The 22,354-nt window shown below is 39.5% G+C and overlaps 1 protein-coding gene across 7 annotated transcripts in view; it reads right to left on the bottom strand.

Annotated features, from left to right (window-relative positions):
• RAI14 (retinoic acid induced 14) overlaps positions 1 to 22,354 on the bottom strand; it is a 92,649-nt gene that overhangs the window by 31,275 nt on the left and 39,020 nt on the right. For all 7 annotated transcript variants that reach the window (XM_072359891.1, XM_072359895.1, XM_072359896.1 and 4 more), the window contains one exon: positions 5,696 to 5,826. In XM_072359891.1, coding sequence (XP_072215992.1) covers positions 5,696 to 5,826 — 131 coding nt within the window. The remainder of the gene's footprint in view (positions 1 to 5,695; positions 5,827 to 22,354) is intronic.

Here is a 22,354-nt window from a genome sequence, read left to right as displayed (position 1 = left end):
TAAGTGGAATTTGTTTTTCCCATGAAATTATTAAAGAGAAAGTTTCAGTTTTTCAGAAGCGAAGGTTAGGATCCTCATAACTGAAATCTAACTGAACAGCATTAATTTCTGTTTCTACACAAGACTGTTACTTCTTATTTTCAAAAAAGAAGGTACAAAAATATTAAAACATCTTACCAAATAATGCTTTGGAAATGCACATAGCAGAACCTGAACATTCTTGATTTAAGTCCTGTCAAAAATGTGACTAGGATCACAGAATCACAGAACGGCCTGTGTTGAAAAGGATCATCTAGCTATGTGCAAGGTCACCAGCCACCAGCCCAGGCTGCCCAGAGCCACATCCAGCCTGGCTTTGATGCCTCTAGGGATGGGGCATCCACAACCTCCCTGGGCAACCTGTTCCAGTGCGTCACCACCCTCTGTGTGAAAAAGTTCCTTCTAATCTCTCTCTAGGATAGTGATGCATTTTCACATCTCTGCGGGGTTGCATACTCGGACCATCAGTAGCTATCCTACAGTCAAGAACCAGGATAGTTCTTGGCAGGAACTGCACTTGAAGGACATCATTTAAAAACCTACAAAAGTTATGCTTGTCAGTTCCCAAATTCTTGAATAAAATATGGATTTCTGCATGTGTTGCCGAACTCTAAAATCAAAATTAATTATTGGTCCTTCATTGTGGAGGCACAAGCAATTCTTCTCACTGTACAGTAACAACTGGCTCATACTGACTATAACAAGTAAATTAATTAGCCCAGCTTACTATACTGGTAGAGGATGATTTTGTCCAACCACACCCAGACGTTTCATTAGCTTTCTAAACTTCAGACTGAAGTGGAAAGTAATTTTTCAGGAAATTTAATATTAACTTCTTAATTGAATCAAGTTGTTAAAAGTGCTGTGGGGGGCAGAGGGAACTAGAACAAGCAATCGGGATATTAATGTGAGAAGAACTTCAAGGAAGTCTTGGAAAAAATAAAAGCATTTACAACCAGTCTCCCATGAAAAACTCTACTGGAAATTTTGAGACAGGAACCAGATTCCAGCTTTCCTGTTCTAGAGCAGTGAAACATGAACAGAGATCACAGTGGTTGTCTTTATTGTTATTACCACCTGGACTAGCATAAATTAGTCACTATGATAAATGTTAGTCAAAAATTGTTTTCTGACAGAGAACTTATCAAGTCCTTGGAACACCAATGAACTCCTTTCCTAGGGAGGTGATGATCCTCAGGTACTAGACATTTCTTGCAGCTCCCACCCTGTTACAATTTTCAGAAGACAGTATGCTAGGATGCTTTTCTAATTAAGTGTTCAGTCAATTTCTGAAGGTAACACAGCATGTGCAAAAGAAACATCCCCTAGTGTATGATGTTTTACTGAGGAGATCCACTATGTGCACAATAAAATGTAGAAACTCCCTTAACGTTGAAGATCTTTTAGAGGATTAATATAGTTTTGAATAAACAAAGGGAGGATACTGCAGGTCTTCCATTCCTCAGATACCGTACTCATTTAGTAAGGTACTTCCCTGGTTTTGGAGGTGAGCTGTCTGAATCATTTCTATGGTTTTCTCTCTTAACCAGGACAGCATAATAACTGCAGTAAGCCTGTATTCCTTCAAAGGCTCCCATTAGGATAAATACAGTAGGAATCATGATTACGTAAAAGGAAAATGTCCCTTGCAAAAAACCATTTAATACCTAATTTACTCGTCAAATGATGATACCCATCATGCAACTCCACTTATCTCCTAATACACAAAGATACAAAAGTGAGAAAGGAAAAATGAATATTTTGAACAAGTCAAAGTATTTGGGATTTGGAATATGCTCCAAAATTTATTTTCAGCTCAGTCCCTGAGGCACGAACATTCTGGTTCAAAAGAAAATAAATCATTTCTGCTGACTGCTATTGACAACAGTTTTGTGAAACTGCATTTGTAGAGAATTAAATCTTTTTTTATATCATTGTCTGACTCATTTCATTAAGCAACAGCTGATACAACTGCAATAAATTAAATTACAGAGATCTTTTGTTTCATTCAATAGCCATAAGCATTTGATTCTAGTTCAGTACCGTGAAAAAACATGCAAACATGGTATTGATGCACTGGCATACAGACAAAATACCTTCAGGACATGGAAGTGCTGCCACTTATAAATTATGAATTATTTCCATATTTGATTTGTTGGTTGTTGTTTTTGTTGTTGTTGTTTATTCTTTTGTTTTTTTGTTCCAGTAGTAACAACAAATTCTTTAAATTCAGTCCATTTGAAGACGTGTTCTTGTGTAAAGAGTAGTACATGAATAAATTCTACCCCCACCTGAAAAGGCCTTCCTTGAAAAGCCTTTATTGTTAGTTTAAGTGGGGAGTTAAATGACCAGCTTCCAAATTAAAAAGCACTGTTTTGCTGTTTAAGGAAGTTGGACACGAAAAAAAACCCATCCATCTGGCAGAATAGGACTACAATGGAAGAATCAGATTTCCAGACAGGTTCTATTACCAATGTACTTGGCAATGGTTTGTGCAGTGTAAGTGGGAGCAACAATGGAGCTGTGTCAACTTACACCAAAGGTGGATTTGCTCCACAGCCTTAAGACTAATTTATTGTTTATAGAAAGGTCTGAGTCAGAGGCTGTATGGTGGTGGTGGTAGGGATGTCAGGCAAGACTTAAAAACCTTCTTTCACTAGTTTGACTTTTTTCCTTTCTTCTTCATTTTCTTTTGTTTTGTTTTTTTTTCTTTTTTTTTTATTAATAGGTACTACTGGGGAGTTAAGCATCCTGATGAAAATCTGTTAACACTACCTCCAAACAATATATCTACTCCCCTTGACATGTGGGCAATCCACAGAGAAAAGAATTGGTAAGACTGAAGCAAAAGAAGATAGAGGCAAAAATTTTGATGGTTATATCCAAACCTGAGCCAGAGCTGAAGAACGCTGGATAGGGACTCAGTAGAATGGCACAAACAATATCCAACAGAACAGATGCATAAAAAGGTAGGTTGTCTCTGTTCCTCTTAGTTCAAGCATTTTATATTAAGAAACCATTTGATTACAAAACAAAAACAAACAAAAAAACACCAAAAAACTGACCACCTTTGAAATGTATTACTCTTCTCCATCTTTTGCTTAAAATAAATATTAAAAACTATGCTTCAAATAAAGATCTGAGCAATATCAATAATTTTGTCTGAAGAACTATTAAGAAAGAGAACAAGAAAACACTGAAGTAAAATCACTCTGCATCTTAAGTGAATGGATAACAAAAAGCTAAACAAATTGCTTTTCCTTTTGTGCTTTCAAGCACATTCCAAAGCTGTAATCACATTATGTAAGTTGTTACATAATTGGATCCATCATACTCTTCCAGTTAGTCACCTTCAGCCTAATTAAATAAACAAACGCATTGATATAAACTCACAGGGGATCGATCAATCAATAGACCGCTGATTTGAAACGCTTCCTTCCCGAATAGCATAGCAGACCACTATCTAAACTAATTAGTAGAGCATAATTGTAATGGGTTGTCCCAAAAAGACTTCTCCAGATCGCTCTTCCCAGCATGAATCTCCCATGCTCCAGAAGAGGTAGCTGACAAATAAGTACCATGCTCTTGTGGGACACTGTCAGACTTAGTGCTAGGCTGTAGGTGGGACTGTGCCTATAACCAGAGATCCAGAGGCAGAACAGAACAGCTGTGCTAGGCACCCAGGATTCACTGTGCATGTATGGAGCCCTGGCATCACACTGCAAGCAAAGGAGACACAAGCCTATCTGGATGGAAATTATGGCTGTGCTTCATTCTGTATTTAGAAATGTTGCTTAGGCAACAGTATTTCAATTTTAGAGCATACATGTATACAGACACACTAAAAATTAAAAAGACTCTGAAATTGGGAAAATTAAAACAAGAAATTGCCTGTTAGTAATAAGCCACACTAGAGGACACACTAGTGGATCACAGTATTCTTTGGTAGCTGAACCTCTCCATATCAGTGTCATGGTTTCTATACCTGTCAGTCTCTATCTTTCAAAACTGAAGAAGAAATAACTCCAGCAGGTCTGCTGAGTTTCTCAAAGCAATGCAAACAGAATGAGAGCTGACAAGCTGTATCTCAGTATCACAGCAGTAGTATTTTTTGCATTCTCTCAAGCTTATTTTTTTAAACCACTACATAGAAATACTTTAAAAGTAACTGATAATTAGCTGAGTATATTAAACTAGTAAAAATATAGATCTTTACAGCTTTACATTCATATTTCTAAACAAAAATTAAATCTAATTATATTTCAAAATATTAAAATTATCAGTATATGTATCTACATAATTAGTAGCTGCATAATCAATAGAAATATATAGTTGACTTCTTTATTTGCAGCTACAAAGAAGAATAAATTTTCAAGTGTGTTTCTGTAAATATGAAAGCCATCGCACCAAATCCCTACAGCTACAATCCGAATATTAAGCGTCAAAAGGCTTGTATATGTTTATTGATAATTTCAGTCTTGCTTGGCTTCCTATAAAAAAAAATCAGTATCAAATTATACATAAAACTTGCAAAATAGAGGTGTTCCACTGGACACAGTGCAGCTTAAGACTTCAGCGCCGAGGTTACATTGACTAGAAAAAAGACAAGATGCTAAATATAGCTCTGTTTCAGATGACTTGAAAGAAATCACGCTCTGATTACGGCTTTTTCAAAAGAAAAACACACACATGCAACTTTTAAAATTAAAATCACACAGTGTGTGGAGAAAGGCCACTTAAAGTTATTAAGAGATGTGGACTTTTGCATTAAGAAGTTGCAGATCATTATGAGTTGCTGCCATCATTTAGTTTCCTCAGATGCAGAACAGAAATAACGCAGATGTAGAAAATTCAAAACAGATCAAGCAAGAAACAGAATGTGACTAAATAAATAATGCAAAGGTAGTTCATTAGAACTCACCACTTGTTATAAACCGCCCCATTCTGTCTATCCTAAGACTAAAAATTGCTTTCCTTTCCCTCCACCTACCCAAAATTTCTGAAGGCTTTGGTTTTCTCATGGGAAGCCTATTTTATACTTATTTAATCATCTTCTAGTCCCTTAAGAAAGCTTAAACACAGCAATCCCGTGTTATAACTTTCTTACTGGAATCTTTTACCTTCCACAGTTAAGACTGCTCATCAGAGACCAGGAGGAAGAACAGAAGAAAATAAAACAGTGAGTCTCAATGAAAACCATACCAAGACTGTGAAAGAAATCCCATTCACACAAAACTTTCATTGCCAAATTTCAATCAAAACAAGGGAGAGCTGCACAAGCCATTAGTATCTGCAAGATTTTAAATTATCACAAAAACTTCAATTCAAGCTAAACCATCAGTCAGAAAAATTATCTTCAGTTCTATGTCATTAAGGTAATGCTCATAGGAAAAAATAGACCCAAAGATTAATGCCTTTCAGAGTGTGTAATCTGTACAGTGTCATGAAATTCCCAAGTTTCAAAATACTCTGTACTAAAATAGGATCAATCTGCTCAGCATATGAGCTTCAATTTAGTTCAGTAGATTTCTGATTAAAAAATGGTACCTTTGTTTTCAGAATGGTTTCTGGTTCTTCATTCTTAGAAGTGGCATGCACAACCAAGGCTACTTTTCACCACTATCATGTTTAAATGACAAATTTAAGTTAGACTTACGCAGTTTTGCCCTCACTATCTTGTTTGGTGGCACTGGCTCCCTTTTTACCCAGCAATGAAGCCACTTTTTCAGGATCACCATTCTCCACCGCCTGCAGTAGCCGATCATCATTCTTATTCCACTCATTAGTCTGTAAAGGAGGAAGAAACATTATTAGTACCAGCACTGTGCACAGGCTTCCCGGAATGATCTTGCACACATTCAGCACCAATGAAAGCTGAATCAAAAGCCCAAAGAAGGCACTGATAAAGCTGCATTAAATAAAGTTGCAATCTGTGTAGCACAAGCTCCCAGGAACTCAATGGCTCAAACCAGAACCTAAAGTCATCATCAAAGATGACCTCTAACTCAGAAACACTGTAGAAGAGCAGTGCAGATGTAAGTCCACTTGCTTCTACTCTATTTGAAAAAGTTTTCCATCATTTGTCTAGTCCTGCTTTCTATTTTGAAGCTGTAATTGCCCCACAAGGTCTGCATCACACACATCAGATGAATAACCAATGAGCTACCTCAGTTGATTCCCCTTTTTTTAATTAAAAAATTAAAATAGCTGTATTCTCCGTAAGATTCTTAAAAGATGAAAGACCCAGTTTCTCTTCAAGCTATCTGAGAATTATACACATTTAACTATAATGCAAGTTACATAAATCTGTTTAAAGACCCTTTTTTTTTTTTTTAGTTTGTAAAATGGAATGGGAGAGATAATTGTCCAAACAGGAAAAAAAGAAAAAGAAACTATGCAGGTATCAACTATTGCTTAAGTATTTCTCTAATGCGACTGAACTGTTTTTATTTCTCCACTGCATTCCACAGCAGCCTTGTACAATGCATTCCAGAAGTTAAAGGGACAGCTAATAAATAAATAAATGGCATACAACAGACTCTAAAAAATACCTACCCCTGTAGGAAGTTTTAGCTCTAATATCCATCCTCTTCAGGAAAATAATATCTGAAAGTAACAATACATGCTCAGAAAGACACTGCACCAATAGCTGGAACTAACTTGGAGAAATTTAAGTCAGTGAAGGATTCGCAGCAACTCATGTAATCAAAAACTGCAAGGCCACTTGTGCACAGAGCAGATGAGAAAGCAGAGATCCCTGATCAGAGGCAGTGACTGTTGCATTTGCAACATTTTTGGGGTCTTTTCAATATTAGCCTGTTTTTGATCCCATGAGTCATGGTTATCATGAAATGTCCACAAAAGACCTAAGAGGTAACTTGCCATAGAATGCTTTAGGTTGGACAGGATGTTTAAGATCACCAAGTTTCAATGCCCTCCTGTGGGAAGGGACACCTCTCTCTATACCAGGATGCTCCCAGCTTCATCCTGTCCTTGAATGTCTCCAGGGAAGGGGCATCCACAACCACACTGGGCAACCTGTTCCAGTGTATTGCCACTCTCACGGTAAAGAATTCCTTCCTAACATTTAGTTTAAACCTACCCTCTTCCATTTTAAAGACATTTCCGCTTGTTCTGCTGCTATATGCCCTGATAAAAAGTCCCGCCCCAGCTCTTCTGTATGCCCCTTCAGGTACTGGAGAGCCGCTATAACATCTCCCCAGTCTCTTCTTTAGGCTGAACAGCCCTAGCTCTTTCAGCCTGTCCTCAAAGTGGAGGTGCCCCAGCCCTCTGATCACCTTTGTGGCCCTTCTCTGGACCTGCCCCAACAGCTCCACGTCCTTGTGTTGCAGTCCCCAGAACTGGACACAGGACTCCTGCTGGGGTAGTAGAACAGAGGGGTAGAATCACCGTCCTGAAACTGCTGGTCACACTTCTCATGATGCAGTCCTATGGTTGGCCTTCTGGGCTGCAAGCACACATTGCCAGCTCGCACTGAGTCTTTCATCAACCAACAACCCCAAATCCTTCTCCTTGGGGCCACTCTCAAGGCATTTTCTGCCCAACCTGTATCTGTGCTTTGGACTGCCCCGACACAGGTGCAGGACCTTGCATTTGGCCTTGTTGAACTTCATGAGGTTGGTACAGGCCCACCTCTCAAGCATGCCCAGGACCTTCTGGATAGCATCCCTGATCTCTTGCATGTCAACTGTACCATTCTGCTCCATGCAGGACAATGCAAAACATGGAACCTCCCAACTACTGCTGCTACTGCTCAGTAACTGTCTGTAAAAGGCACCTTAAGCTGTCACTTACCATGCAGCAGCACCATTTGTTTGTCTTGGACAACATAGACATGAGAGATTCTCTCCATAGTCAAGAGTACTGGAAGGACTAAGGTAGTCTGAGGATGATGTAACTGAAGACTTTAGCTTCTTAAGCCCTCTACAACAAGTTTTTGCCACTGCAGTCCCACAAACCATCCTACACCACTTATCCAGGAAGCATTTCTCTAAGGTAGTTTTCTTCAGCTGCTCATGCCACACATGCTGCCTCCTCTGTCACAAGTTTCCTTGCTGATTGCTTGCTTTACGTACATCCACTGACAAAACTACATCCCAGCCAGGCAGCATAGCATCATCCACCAAACAGCCCTTCAGAAGTTTCAGTCCTACCACTTACTTCTCTTTCAGGCAGTATAAATTAATGTTTCCGGTTACAACAGAGATGCTTAGACATGCACTCATAAATTCACAGAATGGCTTAGTTTGGAAGGGACATTACAGACCACCCAGTTCCAAACCCCTGCCATGGGCAGAGTTGCCCTCTACCTGACTAGGCTGCCCAGGGTCCCACTCAACCTGGCCCTGAAGGCCTTCAGGGATGGGGCATCCAAAACTTCTTTAGGGAACCTATACCGGTGCTACCTTCAGAGTAAAGAATTTCCTCCTAATACCTAACCTAGATCTCTCCTCTTTTAGTTTAAAACCCTTACTCGTCCTATCACTACTTGCCCCTGTTCATAAGCATAAGTATTGAAAGGCTTCAATTAGGTCTTCCTGCAGTTTTCTCCTAGCTAAACAAGCTCAGCTCTCTCAATCTTTCCATCAGCTGCCTGATGGAAAGGGACCTTGGTGCTCTGATGGACAGTCAGCTGAATATGAGCCAGCAGTGTGCCCAGGTAGCCAAGAAGGCTGATGGCATCCTGGCTTGGATCAGGAATGGTGTGGTGAGCAGGACTGGGGAAGTCATCCTGCCCCTGTACTCGGCTTTGGTGAGGCCTCACCTCGAGTGCTGTGTTCAGTTTTGGGCACCTCAGTACAAAAAAAAGACATGGACTGGAGCAGCTCCAGAGAAGGGCAACAAGGCTTGTGAAGGGCTTGTAAAATCAGACCTATACAAAGAGGCTGAGGAAGCTGGGGCTGTTTATTGCTCTCTTCCAGTATCTGAAAGGTGCTTACAGTGAAAGCGGGGCAAGTCTGTTCTCACTGGTGACAGGTGACAGGACGAGTGGAAATGGCCTCAAGTTGCACCAAGTTAAGTTTATGTTGGATATTAGGAAACACTTCTTTACAGAAAGGGCAGTTATACACTGGAATAGGCTCCCCAGGGAGGCGGTGGAGTCACCATCCCAGGATGTGTTTAAGAGCTGTTTGGATGTGGTGCTCAGAGATATGATTTAGCAGAGGGTTGTTAGAGTTAGGGTCAGACTCAACGATCTTTGAGATCTTTTCCAACCTGAGTAATTCTATTGATTCTATGATTATAGAAGAGGTGCTCCAGCCCTCTGAGCATATTTATGTCCTCCTCTGGACCTGCTCCAACAGCTCCATATCATTCTTGTGCTGGGAGCCTGGGATACTTCAGAACTGCAGTCGGGGCCTCAAAAGGGCAGAGCAGAGGGTGACAGTCACCTCCCTCTCACTGCTGATGCAGCCCAGGATACTGCTGGTCTTCTGGGCTGCAAACACACACTGATGGCTCATGTCCAGCTTTTCATTCACAGAACCCTCAAATCCTTCTCTGCAGAGCTGTTCTCAAGGAGCTTTTCTCCCAGTCTTTGCACATAGCTGGGAATGCCCTGACCCAAGTGCAACACCTTGCATTTGGCCTTGTTCAACCTCATTCGGTGCTCATACTCCATTTTATTTGAGCATGCCCCAGTCCCTCTGCACAGAATCCCTTTCTTTATTATATCAACTATAACACTTATTTTGGTGTCATCTGCAAGCTTGGTGTCATCTGCAAGCTTGCTGAGAGTTCACTTGATTCCACAATCCAGGTCACTGTTAAATATGTTGTGTGAGCAAATTCACATAAAGCACAAGCTAATGTTAACAAAGAACAGCAGTAGCATCTTCTGAAAATCTCCTGAGTACAGTGTCAAAGCAATAAAACTGTCAGACTCAAGCAGTTAAGTAATGCATTTTGTCAGCAATAGAGTCAAAGGATGTTTTGTTCGTGTTTTTTTGACGAGTGCTGCAAATCTGTAAGTTAGTTGAGCAACCTGGACATTATGGCACACCATGCTATATGCAGATTAAAAAACAAACAAACACAAAAGCGAGCAGCTTGGTATTAAAGGCAAATATTTCCACGTAGCAAAGCTGGTAGAAGCCCCATGGAAAAGACTGTACATGTGAGCTTTCTTTATCCCTCCCTAAGCAAGAACAAATCTAAGTCCCCCGAACAGTTAACACTCTGCAACAACAATGGTTTGTAAAAGCATGCAAAACTTAACTAATGAGACATATTTCAGCTTCATATAGAAGGACTAGAATCTTACTTTGCACATTTCCAGCTGCTCTCTTTCCCCTTCATTTTTTTAAACATCAGTGTGTTCTTAAATTTAGGTCATGATTGCATTCATTGGATATGAAGAGAAATGAATAGTGATCAATACTCAATAAGTGCATGCTTTTGCTTAAAAGGAAATTTTCTATCTTGCCAACAAACAGGCAATCTCTTCCTGTGAACAAGGGTATATCTATATAGGGGAACAGATCCATTCCCCACCAATAGCCCTTACTGTAATGCTGATAGAAGCCAAATTTTTCCATGTTTAAACATTTAGGAACCTGAGAAAGAAGTCTGCAGGACAGAGCTAGCCAGGTTCAGGAGGGGAAGCCCCTCCTTCATGAGGCACCATCAGACTGAAGTTTGGGGAGTGAGGAAGAAGGCAGGAGGGGACTGACTGACTGTTCTATAACTACTCATTAAAAAGGGCATGGCACCAGATACAAAAGCAAAGCGTATGCAGTACCTTCATCAACAATCTTCAGGATAGGTGTAACTGTCCCAGCTGCAGCTCCATCAGCCACAGACAGAGAAGTTATTTCCTCTACAAACCCAGGAATTATAAGTATCCTGCAGTCATTTAATCAAGTAGTTACTGTATGGTGCTGGAAAATTGTGTTAAAAATCCTTTGCCATTGTGATCACACACAGCGTGCTTAGATAGCAAACTGTTTCGAGTCCAAAGATAAACCTTCATATCAAAGCCTACTTTTTGTTGTTAAATCTTGCATTAACTATTTTAAGCACTGTTTTTGTTTCTCAGACAAAATGAACATTTTTGCTTCCAGTTCAGAAGCTCAAGAATTTAAAAAATGCTTAAGAAAGATACTTTCTTATTTTCCATCATGATCACATCACAATATTAATTCTCAATGATCTGAAATTACAAGTAAACGCCATGCAAGAAACAGTAACATATAACAAAAGGTGACAGTTCTACTTAGCACTTGTACACAGTGTTTCGCATGTGCAAAGGCCCGAGCAAACATTAATTGGACAACAACTGTGTTTCTTTATCTTTGGCATGCAGCCTACAGGAGATGATTTAAGTGACCTTGCATTGTTACAAACCTATTGGAGACAGAGTTATGTTATCTCCACTGAAATCAGAACTGCAGGGAAGCTGAGTAGCAAATTGAAATCCCTGGTAACTTCAAACTCAGCAACTTGCTGTCTGAAAAGGAAAGGAATACTTAAAAATTGGCGTCACAATTGCATGGCAAAGACCCTGAACACCACTGCATTACAAGGTCATCCACAAATGTCCGCATGTGCTGGATTTCCCAAGAGGCCCTAAGAACAATGCTATTGTAGGGAATGCATTCACTGTACAAAACATCACTCGAAGTTAAAATAACAGACGATGGCTTTTCTCAAAAGAATGCCTTATCTGAAGACATTTCACTCAGTAGTAAGTGGTTAAGTAATCTAAACTTGCCCCTGTCCTCCATTCCCAAGACTGAACTGTCCAGAAGCAAACAAGCATGGTGTGAGTAAAAATCTCCTTTGCAGAATGGCAAGATTTTCTGAACTTATCAACAACAGCTTGTCCAAAACTATAGCAGTAGCTCCCAGAACATTCAGAGCTCAGTAGAATCCAGAAGCTGCTACTTTCAAGAACCCTGCCAATTGCTGGGGAACCAGCACTTTCCTAAATACCACTCAAAATCTGCTCAGGTGCTCCATTAGTCACCAAAGCCACTGCAAGCTAACCTTTGCTGCACCACACCCCACTGGGGCAGTATCCTGCACACTGTGCCAAAAGATGCTATGTTCATTAACTTTACCACAAATAATGTCCTGATCTCTAATTAAGTTCTCAAAAGGGCAAAGTGTGACAAAGGCCTAGAAGGTAACTCATAGTGGTATTATCTGTACATTAATAATTGCTGTATCAGAAAGTCTTTTCCAGCTTCTCTTGGCTAATCATATTCCTTACTTGAGATGACTGATGGCTAGTATTATCAATTATATTTATATAAGAAAAAAAGCCAAAAACATTTGCAGTTCACAGAGCTTACAGAAGCATTTGTTCACAAGTGGAAGCAGTAGTGGTAAAGCAAGTAACTTGTGAACTTTCCAACCTTGGTGATTCTATAATTCTAAGAAACTAGCTACAAACAAGAAGCGTTACTCGATTGTTCTCTTGCTCCTTCTACTACACTGCCTAGTTGGAATAATAGTATGCAAAGTGAACAACATCCATTTGATGCTAGGGACCATATTTGTGTCAAAGCACAAATTCCATTTGAATAGGAGAGAAAAAACTTCATAGGGACGCAGGAAACAGTCAAGTGAATAAATCACCAGTGTTAGCTAGGGACTAATGGTAGACTGTCAGTAAACCTTGATAATTACTCATTCATTGAGTAGCTTCTGTGGATAAAAAATGATTATTACTGAAGAAAACTTTTTTTCATGCTGACCCCCAGAATAATACAACTGAACAGCAAGTCACTCAGCAGGGCACTTCTATCAGCCAGTAGAACTACCCTGAAAGTCTCCCAGCAAAAGGTGACTACATGCTGTGACATAAAAGAGTCTTTCACCAGCAGAGAATGGGCTGATAAAAATGGCCATCTGAAACTGTAAGCTTGCAGAAGAGAAAAAATAATTTAGGACATGTTGAGAAAAGTTAGAGTGGTATTGCTTAATTCATGACTGGAATCTGTGGCCATTTGTGAGCTGTGTTCCAAGAATATACAAGAGAACAATGAAAATGGAAAGAGATGCATATAAGAGATCACTGCTTAGCTGAGATATTTAAATTTTAATTTCTCATTACTTTTTGACAAATTTCAGTCAGACTTCATATGCGGGGTAGCCATAAGGTCACTGGTAACAATCTGGACAATTAATAAAACAGAGATTGGTGGCCTCTTCACAACTTAAGTGTGAGATTTCATTTATGTAAGAGCAAGAAAGTGAAAAGGTTGAGTCCAGAAACTGCAAGGAAAGCCAACGCCAGACCAAAGAAAATGGCTGGCCCAAATCTAGTGCACTTAACAACACACCATGGGGTTCTAAGCAGGCTGGGACATACACAACTCCCAAACACTGCTCATATCTAGTGCACATGATCCCACTGTTCATGTCTCCAGAAAGATGTCAAATAATGCTGGTCACAATACCAATCCCTGAGGAGCACCACCTGTCACCAGTTCCCATTAGGACACTGAGCCATTGACCAAACACTTTGAGTGTGACCATCCAGCCAATTCCTTGCCCAATACATACATCAAATCCATTTTTATACAATTCAGTGACAAGGATGTCTTGTAGGACAGTGTCAAATGGTTTGCACAGGTCTAGGTAGATGATGTCAGTTGCTCTTCCTTTATCCACTAACGATGCAACTCCATCAACAAGGTCCACCAAGTTTGTTAAGCGTGATTTGCCTTTGATGAAGCCACGCTGATTACCACCAGTCACCTCATCTTTATTTTTCATGTGCCTTAGATCTATTCCACAGTCTTGCCAGGCACAGAGGTGAGACTGACTGGCCTGCCGTTCCCTAGACCTTTTATTTTTAATTTCCTCTTGTTGAAAATGGGGGTTCTGTTTCCCCTTTTCCAATCAGTGAGAACTTTACCAACTTCTCCAACTACCATGACCTTTCAAATATGATGGATAGTGGCTTGGCAACCTCATCTGACAGTTCCCTCAGTACCTGTGGATGGATCTCACCAGGTCCCATGGACTTGTGCACCCTTCAGGTTTTTTAAGTGGTTTTGAACCTGATCTTCACTTATTGTGGGTGGACTTCTTCAAGATCTTACATGTACTTTCTGCAGCTTGGTCGACATGGCTATGGCCCCTGCTGGAGAGGACTGAGGGAAAGAAGTCATTGAGCACCTCAGCCTTCTCTGCATCTCTCAGGACCAGCTCCCCAGTTTCCTTCTAAGAGCGCCCACGTCTTCCCTAGCCTTCCTTTTATCACTAGCATGACTGTGGAAATTCTTGTTTCCCTTTATGTTCCTGGCTATAATTCCATCTGGGCTTCAGCTTTCCTAACCTGGTCTCTGGCTGCCTTAGCAGCCTCTTTGCATTCCTCTCAGCAAACCCATTCTTACTTCTACTCCCTATAGACTTTCCTTGTGTGCTCAAATAAGCTCCTTGTTGATCCACGGAGGCCTCCTGGCCTTCCTCCCCTTCTTCCTTTCTCTTAAGAGATGCACTGCTCTTAGGCACGGAGGAGATGGTCCTTTGAATACTGACTAGATTTCTTGGGCCCATCTTCCATACAAGTCTTTCTCCCATGACACCATGCCAAATAGATCCCAGAAGTAAACTCTCTTGTAGTAGTACTGAGCTTGCAGCAAATCCTCTTTGATGACCTAAGGATCTTGAACTCCATTTCATGGTCACTGCAGCCAAGGCAAAAGTAAAAACAACTCTGAAGTGATCATCTCCTATTGTTCTGCCTTCAATCATAATTTTAAGGATTTGAGCTACAGTGCACTCAGATGACAGTTCTTCTCATCTTGAAATTACTACGTAAATGTTACTAAACCCAAAATGAAACTAATAGACTATCGTTTACTGTTCAGCATGTAAGTCCTTCCAAAAATAAATAAATAAAATAAATAAAATAAATCCATGAGGTATCAGAACATAGGCTTAAAAAAACCTGAAAAAAAACTCTTACCTCCTTAATTGTTAGCCAAAGACCATAGTGAATCTTCAGGTTTTCCTTACACTTATTATATGCTTACACACTACATATTATACACTTTTAATAACATAATTATTATTATAAATAGAACTGATCTTCAGCATGAATGACAACTGCTTTCTAATGAAGTTTTAAGACTGAAGAACAACTGAATCAACAGACTTTTACCTAGAATCAAGGTCAAACTGCAACTCATGTAAAGGATATTTAATCTTTTAAGTCCTCAGGATTTCTGTTATAAAACTGCTTTGTGTTCCGTTGGAATAAAGAAACTATGAGATTTGAAATTGGTTAGATAATCTAATCTCACTTTTTAATCTGTTAAGTATTTTTCAGTGATAAACAGGCTTAAGGATACAGAGACACTGCCAACCATCTGCAAGCAAAGCTTGTTTATTTAGCTATTGTGTTGACTGTTTTCCATTCCACCACACTGTGTTAGATACAATGGACTCTGAGGATCAGAGTGTGCCTAATGACCAAGTCATAAACTATGTGTCCTTAACACCGTCTCTACTCCAGCCAGTGATCTTTGAACATACAATGCTGTACACATACCACTTCCTTAGCTGACTGTTCTCAAAAATCAGCACCGGTTATTTTCTGGTATAAGCACCTAAGCTCTCTGTAAGTACTCAGATCTTCAGTAACATCTTCCAGTTTCTGCTGACTAGTGAATTTAGCCAGAGACCACAGGCTCTTGATGGATATTCTTGCTTCCAGAAAAGCAAAAGGACATCCACCCTTGCTGAAACACAATCAATTGCAATATTACCTCACTTCCTAGGACTGGCAGTTTGTTGAAAATTGGCTCCATGTTTTCTCCTGCCTACCTCCAAACCTTTCCAACCTTTGCTCATGTTGCCAGTTCTGCATAAAGATGGTTTTGATTAATTTCAGGGCTATTGCCCTTTTTTCTTCCCCATTATTCTGTAAAGCAGAATGGAGAGACAAAGGCTAATTATGAAGTCTGAAGACAACAAAAATAAGTATCTCCAGCATCAAGTAGAATTGCTCAAAGTCAGGAATCACACAAATTGATTAATATTACTACTGCTTTAAGGCACAAGTCACTAGAGCACCTTATTTTTAATCTTACAAATGTCTACCTTGTAGCAACAGCTCAGAATGAAGGCTGTTTCCACTTTGCTTTGTTCTTTCTTTCTGTTAACAAAACTTGAGTAGATTACTTGACAAAACTTCACCATCTCCACCATTCTTTATAAACATCAGAAAACATCTTGGATGGCTGCTTTTCAAACCATCTCACACTCTTTTTAACACTTACTAAGCTCCTAGGAAGTAATAAAATTTCATAATTCCTAACAAAATCTGTGTTAAAGATCCCAAAACTATTCAGAATAGATAAACAGGTTATTTACAGCTGAATTGACCCCTCTTGTAATGACTTATTCACAGTTACTGGGTTATAGCCTCCTATTCTGAAACCCCTGGTATTGCCAAACTAAACACAGTGCATAAATGGAGATGAATCCCAACGCCAAGAAATTATTTTGTTTGGAGTCTTCTAAGGGCTCAACTCAGTCTCTAAAATTACTTCTTGACTACAAAAGAAAGCAAAAATGTTTTACTACCTTTCTGATCTTCAACAGACTATTGACAGATATTTGTGTCATGGACTGACCTCTAGATCTAATATTTGTTGGGTCTCAAAAATCCAATATTAAATTAGCAAGACAAGCTTATCTGTTTTAACTTGCATTGGAGCACAAAGGGATAATTTAAGTCATAAGGCAGTTATGCCTAAAATATACTACCAGTAGGACTCAAACATTTGGAAGGAAAGCTTTGTTTTACTTGAAATTTGACTTAAGCAGACAAAGAGCACGAAGGCACCACACCTTCCCACATTATTTATTCTCCACATGACATGCACTGAGAATCAAGCTAGGTTTTCTACATCAGATTCTCTGTACGCAACTCCCCAAGCATGGCAAACACCTTATGTAAAAGGAAGGAGAAAAACGCAGGCACTCGCACTACCTTCTTCCCTCAAGTCTCAAGTAATCACATAGTTACCAGGGTTAGAAAAGATATCCAAGATCATCCAGCCCAACCATTCACCTACCGCCAATATTTCCCCACTAAACAATGACCCTTAGTACAACATCTAAATGTTCCTTCAACACCTCCCTGGGCAGCCCACTGTAGTGCCTGAAAACTCTTTTGGAGAAGAATTCTTTCCAAGTACTGAACCAACCTGAACCTACCCTGGCACAATTTGAACCCATTTGTTCTAGTCCTGTCACTACTTACACGAGAGAAGAGGCTAACCTCCACCTTGCCAAAGCCTCTTTTTAGGTAGCCGCTTCTCATAAGACTTGTGCTTGAGAACCCACCCCAGCTTCATTCCCCTTCTCTGGGCACACCCCAAAGCCTCAGTGACTTTAATGTCTTTCTTGTAGTGAGAACACAGTACTTGATGTGCAGCCTTCTCAGAGCTGAGCAGAGAGGGATGATCATCACCTCCCTCCTCCTCCTGGCAACACTATTTCTCATACAAGCCAGGAAGCCATTGGCTTCCTTGGCAACCTGAGCACACTTCTAGATCATTCTTAGCCGAGAGTAAATCAACACCTCCCAGGTCCACTTCTTCCATAAAGAAACAGTTCATCTGCCGAACGAGCTCCTTCCTTTCTCTACAGGAGTGAATAACGCATCACATGCCCCCTATGCACATTTTCTATTTGTCAGGCACAGATGACCTCATCCTTCATCCCACCAGGGCTGCAGCTAGAAAACTATCCTTCAGGCTGCCTCTGGAAACAGCTATTTGCCCCAGGGTATTGAGGAGTTTAACTCTTGTCAGTTCAAGCAGTGATCAAGCCATATGCTGCCTGTCACAACTACTCCAGCTCAGTATTAATGGACTAGCCTACACATAAAGTACCCCCAATTCTCATCTAAATATTCTCATCTAGGTACAATTTATTTGAGCACTATCACTATCATGCTCTTGCTCATTTGGATAACCTCCACCTTGCCAGACACTCTGGGATCATTCACACAAATGACAGAAATCACAATTCAGTGTGTTATTTTATTAAAAAACACTCACTCAGCTCCTATTATTCCTAAACCAAACTGCATTCACATGCCACCAACTATTTACTGTTAGCAGAGATTAGGGCTGGCAATGGTTTGACTGTGCAGTCTTGATGCAGTGAGGAATACCACTGCTGCTACATTAAGGAATTCTCCCAGGGCTGCCTGTCTTAAATTGTGATCTCTTCACAAGCTCCATGCACAGTTTGTGGATTAAGAGAGTTCAGCTAAACTACCTGGAGACTTTCATCTTCCCAGTACAAAGTCACCGTGAATTTAAAAAGCTACAATGCAAAAATGCTGAAAGTACAAAATCCCAAAGGGCAGCACATTACGCAGCATTTCTTTGGAGACAGAGCACGCAATCCTATGTAGAGTAAGTGGGCCCACTGTGCTATTAGCCCCTTATCCTTATAAAAAACATCCCTGTTACAGCTGGAACCTCTTTATCACAGCCCACAGAGGTACTGAAATGAGGAAAAAATAGTGGAGTAATAATGTAAATCTCTTTAAACAGTCCCTTAAAGCCATTGTTCCACTTTGATGCTTATGAGTGGTCTGACCAACACTCCTAAATGTTCACACTCCCTGTTCTGTCCTGTTTACTCCACATACTTCTCAAAAACTGAGACTGTGCACCAAGGCTGTGCTGGATTCTGCAGAGAGCAGCTAATACCACAACGAATAAACAACCACTGAATCTGGGCTACTCCCAGGAGCAAATGGTCACCAGAGAGTTAAATTCACGCTTTTCAGAAACTTATATGACAAGTTGAAGAGGGAGAAAAAGAGATCAAGGATTTTTATTAGGTTTTAAGACTGTGAGGAAGAAGAGATATATCCTAAGAGCTTTGTGGGTCGTGCCAAAAATGCAAAGAAAGTATATTTTTTAAGTATCTGCATTATACACATTTGAGATTCCCTTCTATTTCACAGTACATTAAAAGCCAGGTTAACCTATGATATGAGCATCTTTTTTGTACCCCCTAACAGCAACTTTAACGTATTAATTAGTAATTGCAAATTGTATAAATAAGCTGAAAACTGGGTGTTTTTCACTGCCAGAAACAGCAGAAGGTTTCCAAATTTTATGGGTTAAAAGAGACCAATAAATTTAACAGCCTTTTGAAGATGCTAGTATAATCCTTCCAAAACTGAAGAGAACAGATGATTCAACCATATGGCTAAGTTCCACTAAAATTCAGTCCCATAACCATAAAATATGATGTAATCTAGTTTGGTCCCAGGAGAAGGAAAGGCGTTAGACATATGTGACATTCAAAAGCATTCTCTGGATCCATCTGGCTAGCTATTTCTAAAAGGTTTTTTTAGAAGTCTCCAACATAAATACTCTCAAGTCTTCTCTTGCAAAAGAAATAGGCATTTCTCCTCAAGTCCAAATTAATGCATCAATCATTAATTACTGTAACAAACATGGCTCAGCTAAATATCTGTAACAAACTGCTTGTTACACACTTCCACAAGAATGCATCTTTTATAAAGATTCCCTTTATATGTTTCAAAAACAATCTTTGCTTGATTACAGCCCCATTCATTCTCAATGAACTTCAAAATTTCAGAGAAAAGAGTTTGAAGAACTATTTTCATATCGAAAGAAGTTTGCCTTTTAAAAAAATCTAGGGAAAGCATATACATAATTTAAGAGCAGACATAAACTGAGTGGTGGTGTAAAGGCAGAGTGGAAAGAATTGCTAAGAAATATATCAGAGCCAACAGCTCTAACAAATAAACTTCTCAAATTATTTATTATCAAAATATACAGAATAGAACTGATCAAAGATATTAATGTGCTTTATAATCATTTGGAATCTACTATTTGGTAGATCTTTTACAACTCCTGCCCTTGTTGTATTTAGGGCTCCACGTTAAAAGATATCTTAAGTGAACCTATAATGTCTTTCATTATAGTAGTTTAAATTTACACATTATTCAAATCAGGCTACCAGAAAAAAATAAACCAATTCCATTAACATAAGGAAAATGATAAGCAGCAGAACTTTCCTTTCTCATATTGACAGAATTGCCGAGACATTAACTGAGCACACACACCCCCCCTCAGCCCCATATAGTGGTATCTTGCTCCCCAACAGAGGCATAGTCCTGGCAGTCACTAAACTAACTATCCTTCTCCCTGAGAGAATGCACACTTGACCGCTCCAGCATAAAAGTTCAGAGAAAAAGCAGAAACCAATAAGCCAAGTGAGTAAATAAGTGAGCCAGGAAAAGCATAAGAGTTTCCTGCCTTGACCCCATCTTTGTCAAGTCAGTAAGTGTTAGGAATGATCACTGTACACCTACTGTAAGTAATACTGCATTTTGCAGGCAGTATTGGTGCCATTCATTTCTAAAATGACAGTAGATCTGGAAGGGGTTCAAAAGTGCAAAGATGATCCAAAACAGAATCTATGTGAAGAATGAACTGGCTAGGATGCCTTAGTGTCAGAGATAGGCAAGGAGGAAATGAGGTAATCAGAATTACCAACAACACGGAGAAGGTCCATGAGGATCAACTGTTAAGTGTCTGGCACAGTGAAGAACCAGCAAATAAAAGTGGGACCAGTTCAAAACCAAATAGTAAAGTCAGCAGTAGACTTGTGGAACTCCTTTCAAAAGATGTTGCAGTTGCAAACCTTATAAATGAGTGAGTTCAAGGAGAAACCCACTCTGCATTAGGCAGAAAGATTCACTGAAGATATTAGGCCAGAAGAATCCTCAAGTTTAACCGTTAATCACTGTGTTGCTAAAAGCAACAGGATCGAACAGGTTTACATTAAGAACTTCACATTTCTTACTTGGTCTCCCACTCTGCAACAGCAAATATATTGGATGGTCACCAGAACAAAATCATGACAGAAACATCATCTTAGAGAAACAGCTAATTACGATAGCACAAATTTTCTTCTTCAGTAATGGGCAGAAAGGCATAAAAAATTAAAATATATATATATATAAAATTAAATAATAATATAAAACTAATTAAAACACCACCCTTTTCTGTGCTTCACCTCACCAACATATTTAAGTAAGAAACTTTTGCACTCAAGCAGTCTCTTAGCCACTTCAAGAATCCAGAGTTAATTAAGAGAAGAAAACCATAACCTTGAATTCAGCAGGCCAACTCTGTAATATCAACACTTATAAGAAAACTGTAAAAAAATGTAATTTACATTCACCAAATTTGGCCATGATGCCTTAATCACAGAGAATTACACACACAGAAGCCTGGAAAGCTTTTGATTGCATAATATTCACATACCCCAACCACCCATTCTTATCACCTTCTGGCAAGATCTTGTAATGGTAACTTGAGTCAAGGGTTGAAGTACAAACCAAGGAGAGGCTGCAGCCACACTTACAACTCTGGGAGCGAATTAAAAACATAGGACATATAAAATGGCCACTGACAGAGGTTGACATTACATCTATACTATGGAACAACACAACTTCAGTGGTTTGTTGTATGTTATATTAAGCATATTTTGTGCCACTGAAGTCCAGATATAGAAATACTGAATTATTTGTTGAACACCTGTCCATTTTGAAAGTTGGTTATCTTGTTGTTGCATCTAAATATGGAGCTGAAATGAAAACTCTCAAAATCTTGGCCTGGATATTAGCAAAAGGATTTTCTGTAAACAGCTGAAATATCAATTACAACATATCTATTTTGTCTTTTTATTGCACTGCAGTAAATGACCAGATATTAGTTACCACATATTGGTTCAGTTTTGTCCTTTTACTGAACTATACTTGAAAAATCAAGGTCTTGAATTTGGAAAACTCCACACAGTATTCTGCAACTGCCCTACAACAACCTCCAAGAAATCAAATTTTAAACATTTTGGTTTAGTATGCGTTGGAATGGGAAGAGATTAAGCTAAGAAAGTGAAACTGATCGCCTGTTACTTTTCCAGAAAAGCAAAACATACTGCTGTTACCAAAATACAATAGTAATATTACCATAGTAACTCCAGAAATCATAGTGAAGTGTGAACAGACTGGTTTCAGAATCATTGAATCATTAAGTTTGAAAAAGACAAAGATCCAGTTTGCTGTAATCACACCACAAAGCATTCTATCTGAATTAACAAAGAAGTCTTCAGCATCTCCAAACAGCCCTATGAAGCTGAGCGACTGCGCCTTACAGTGTTAGGAGTGAAGAAAGTTTCGGCACACACTGCAACAATGCTGTAAATTAAACCTCTGTGCTGCAGTTGTCCAGGGCTTTATACTTGGACACAACACGTTGCCCCAGGC

This window comes from Excalfactoria chinensis, chromosome Z (assembly GCF_039878825.1).
Source record: "Excalfactoria chinensis isolate bCotChi1 chromosome Z, bCotChi1.hap2, whole genome shotgun sequence".
Taxonomy (NCBI): domain Eukaryota; kingdom Metazoa; phylum Chordata; class Aves; order Galliformes; family Phasianidae; genus Excalfactoria; species Excalfactoria chinensis.
Note: the sequence above shows the minus strand (reverse complement) of the source record. Positions and strands in the feature narration are given on the sequence as shown.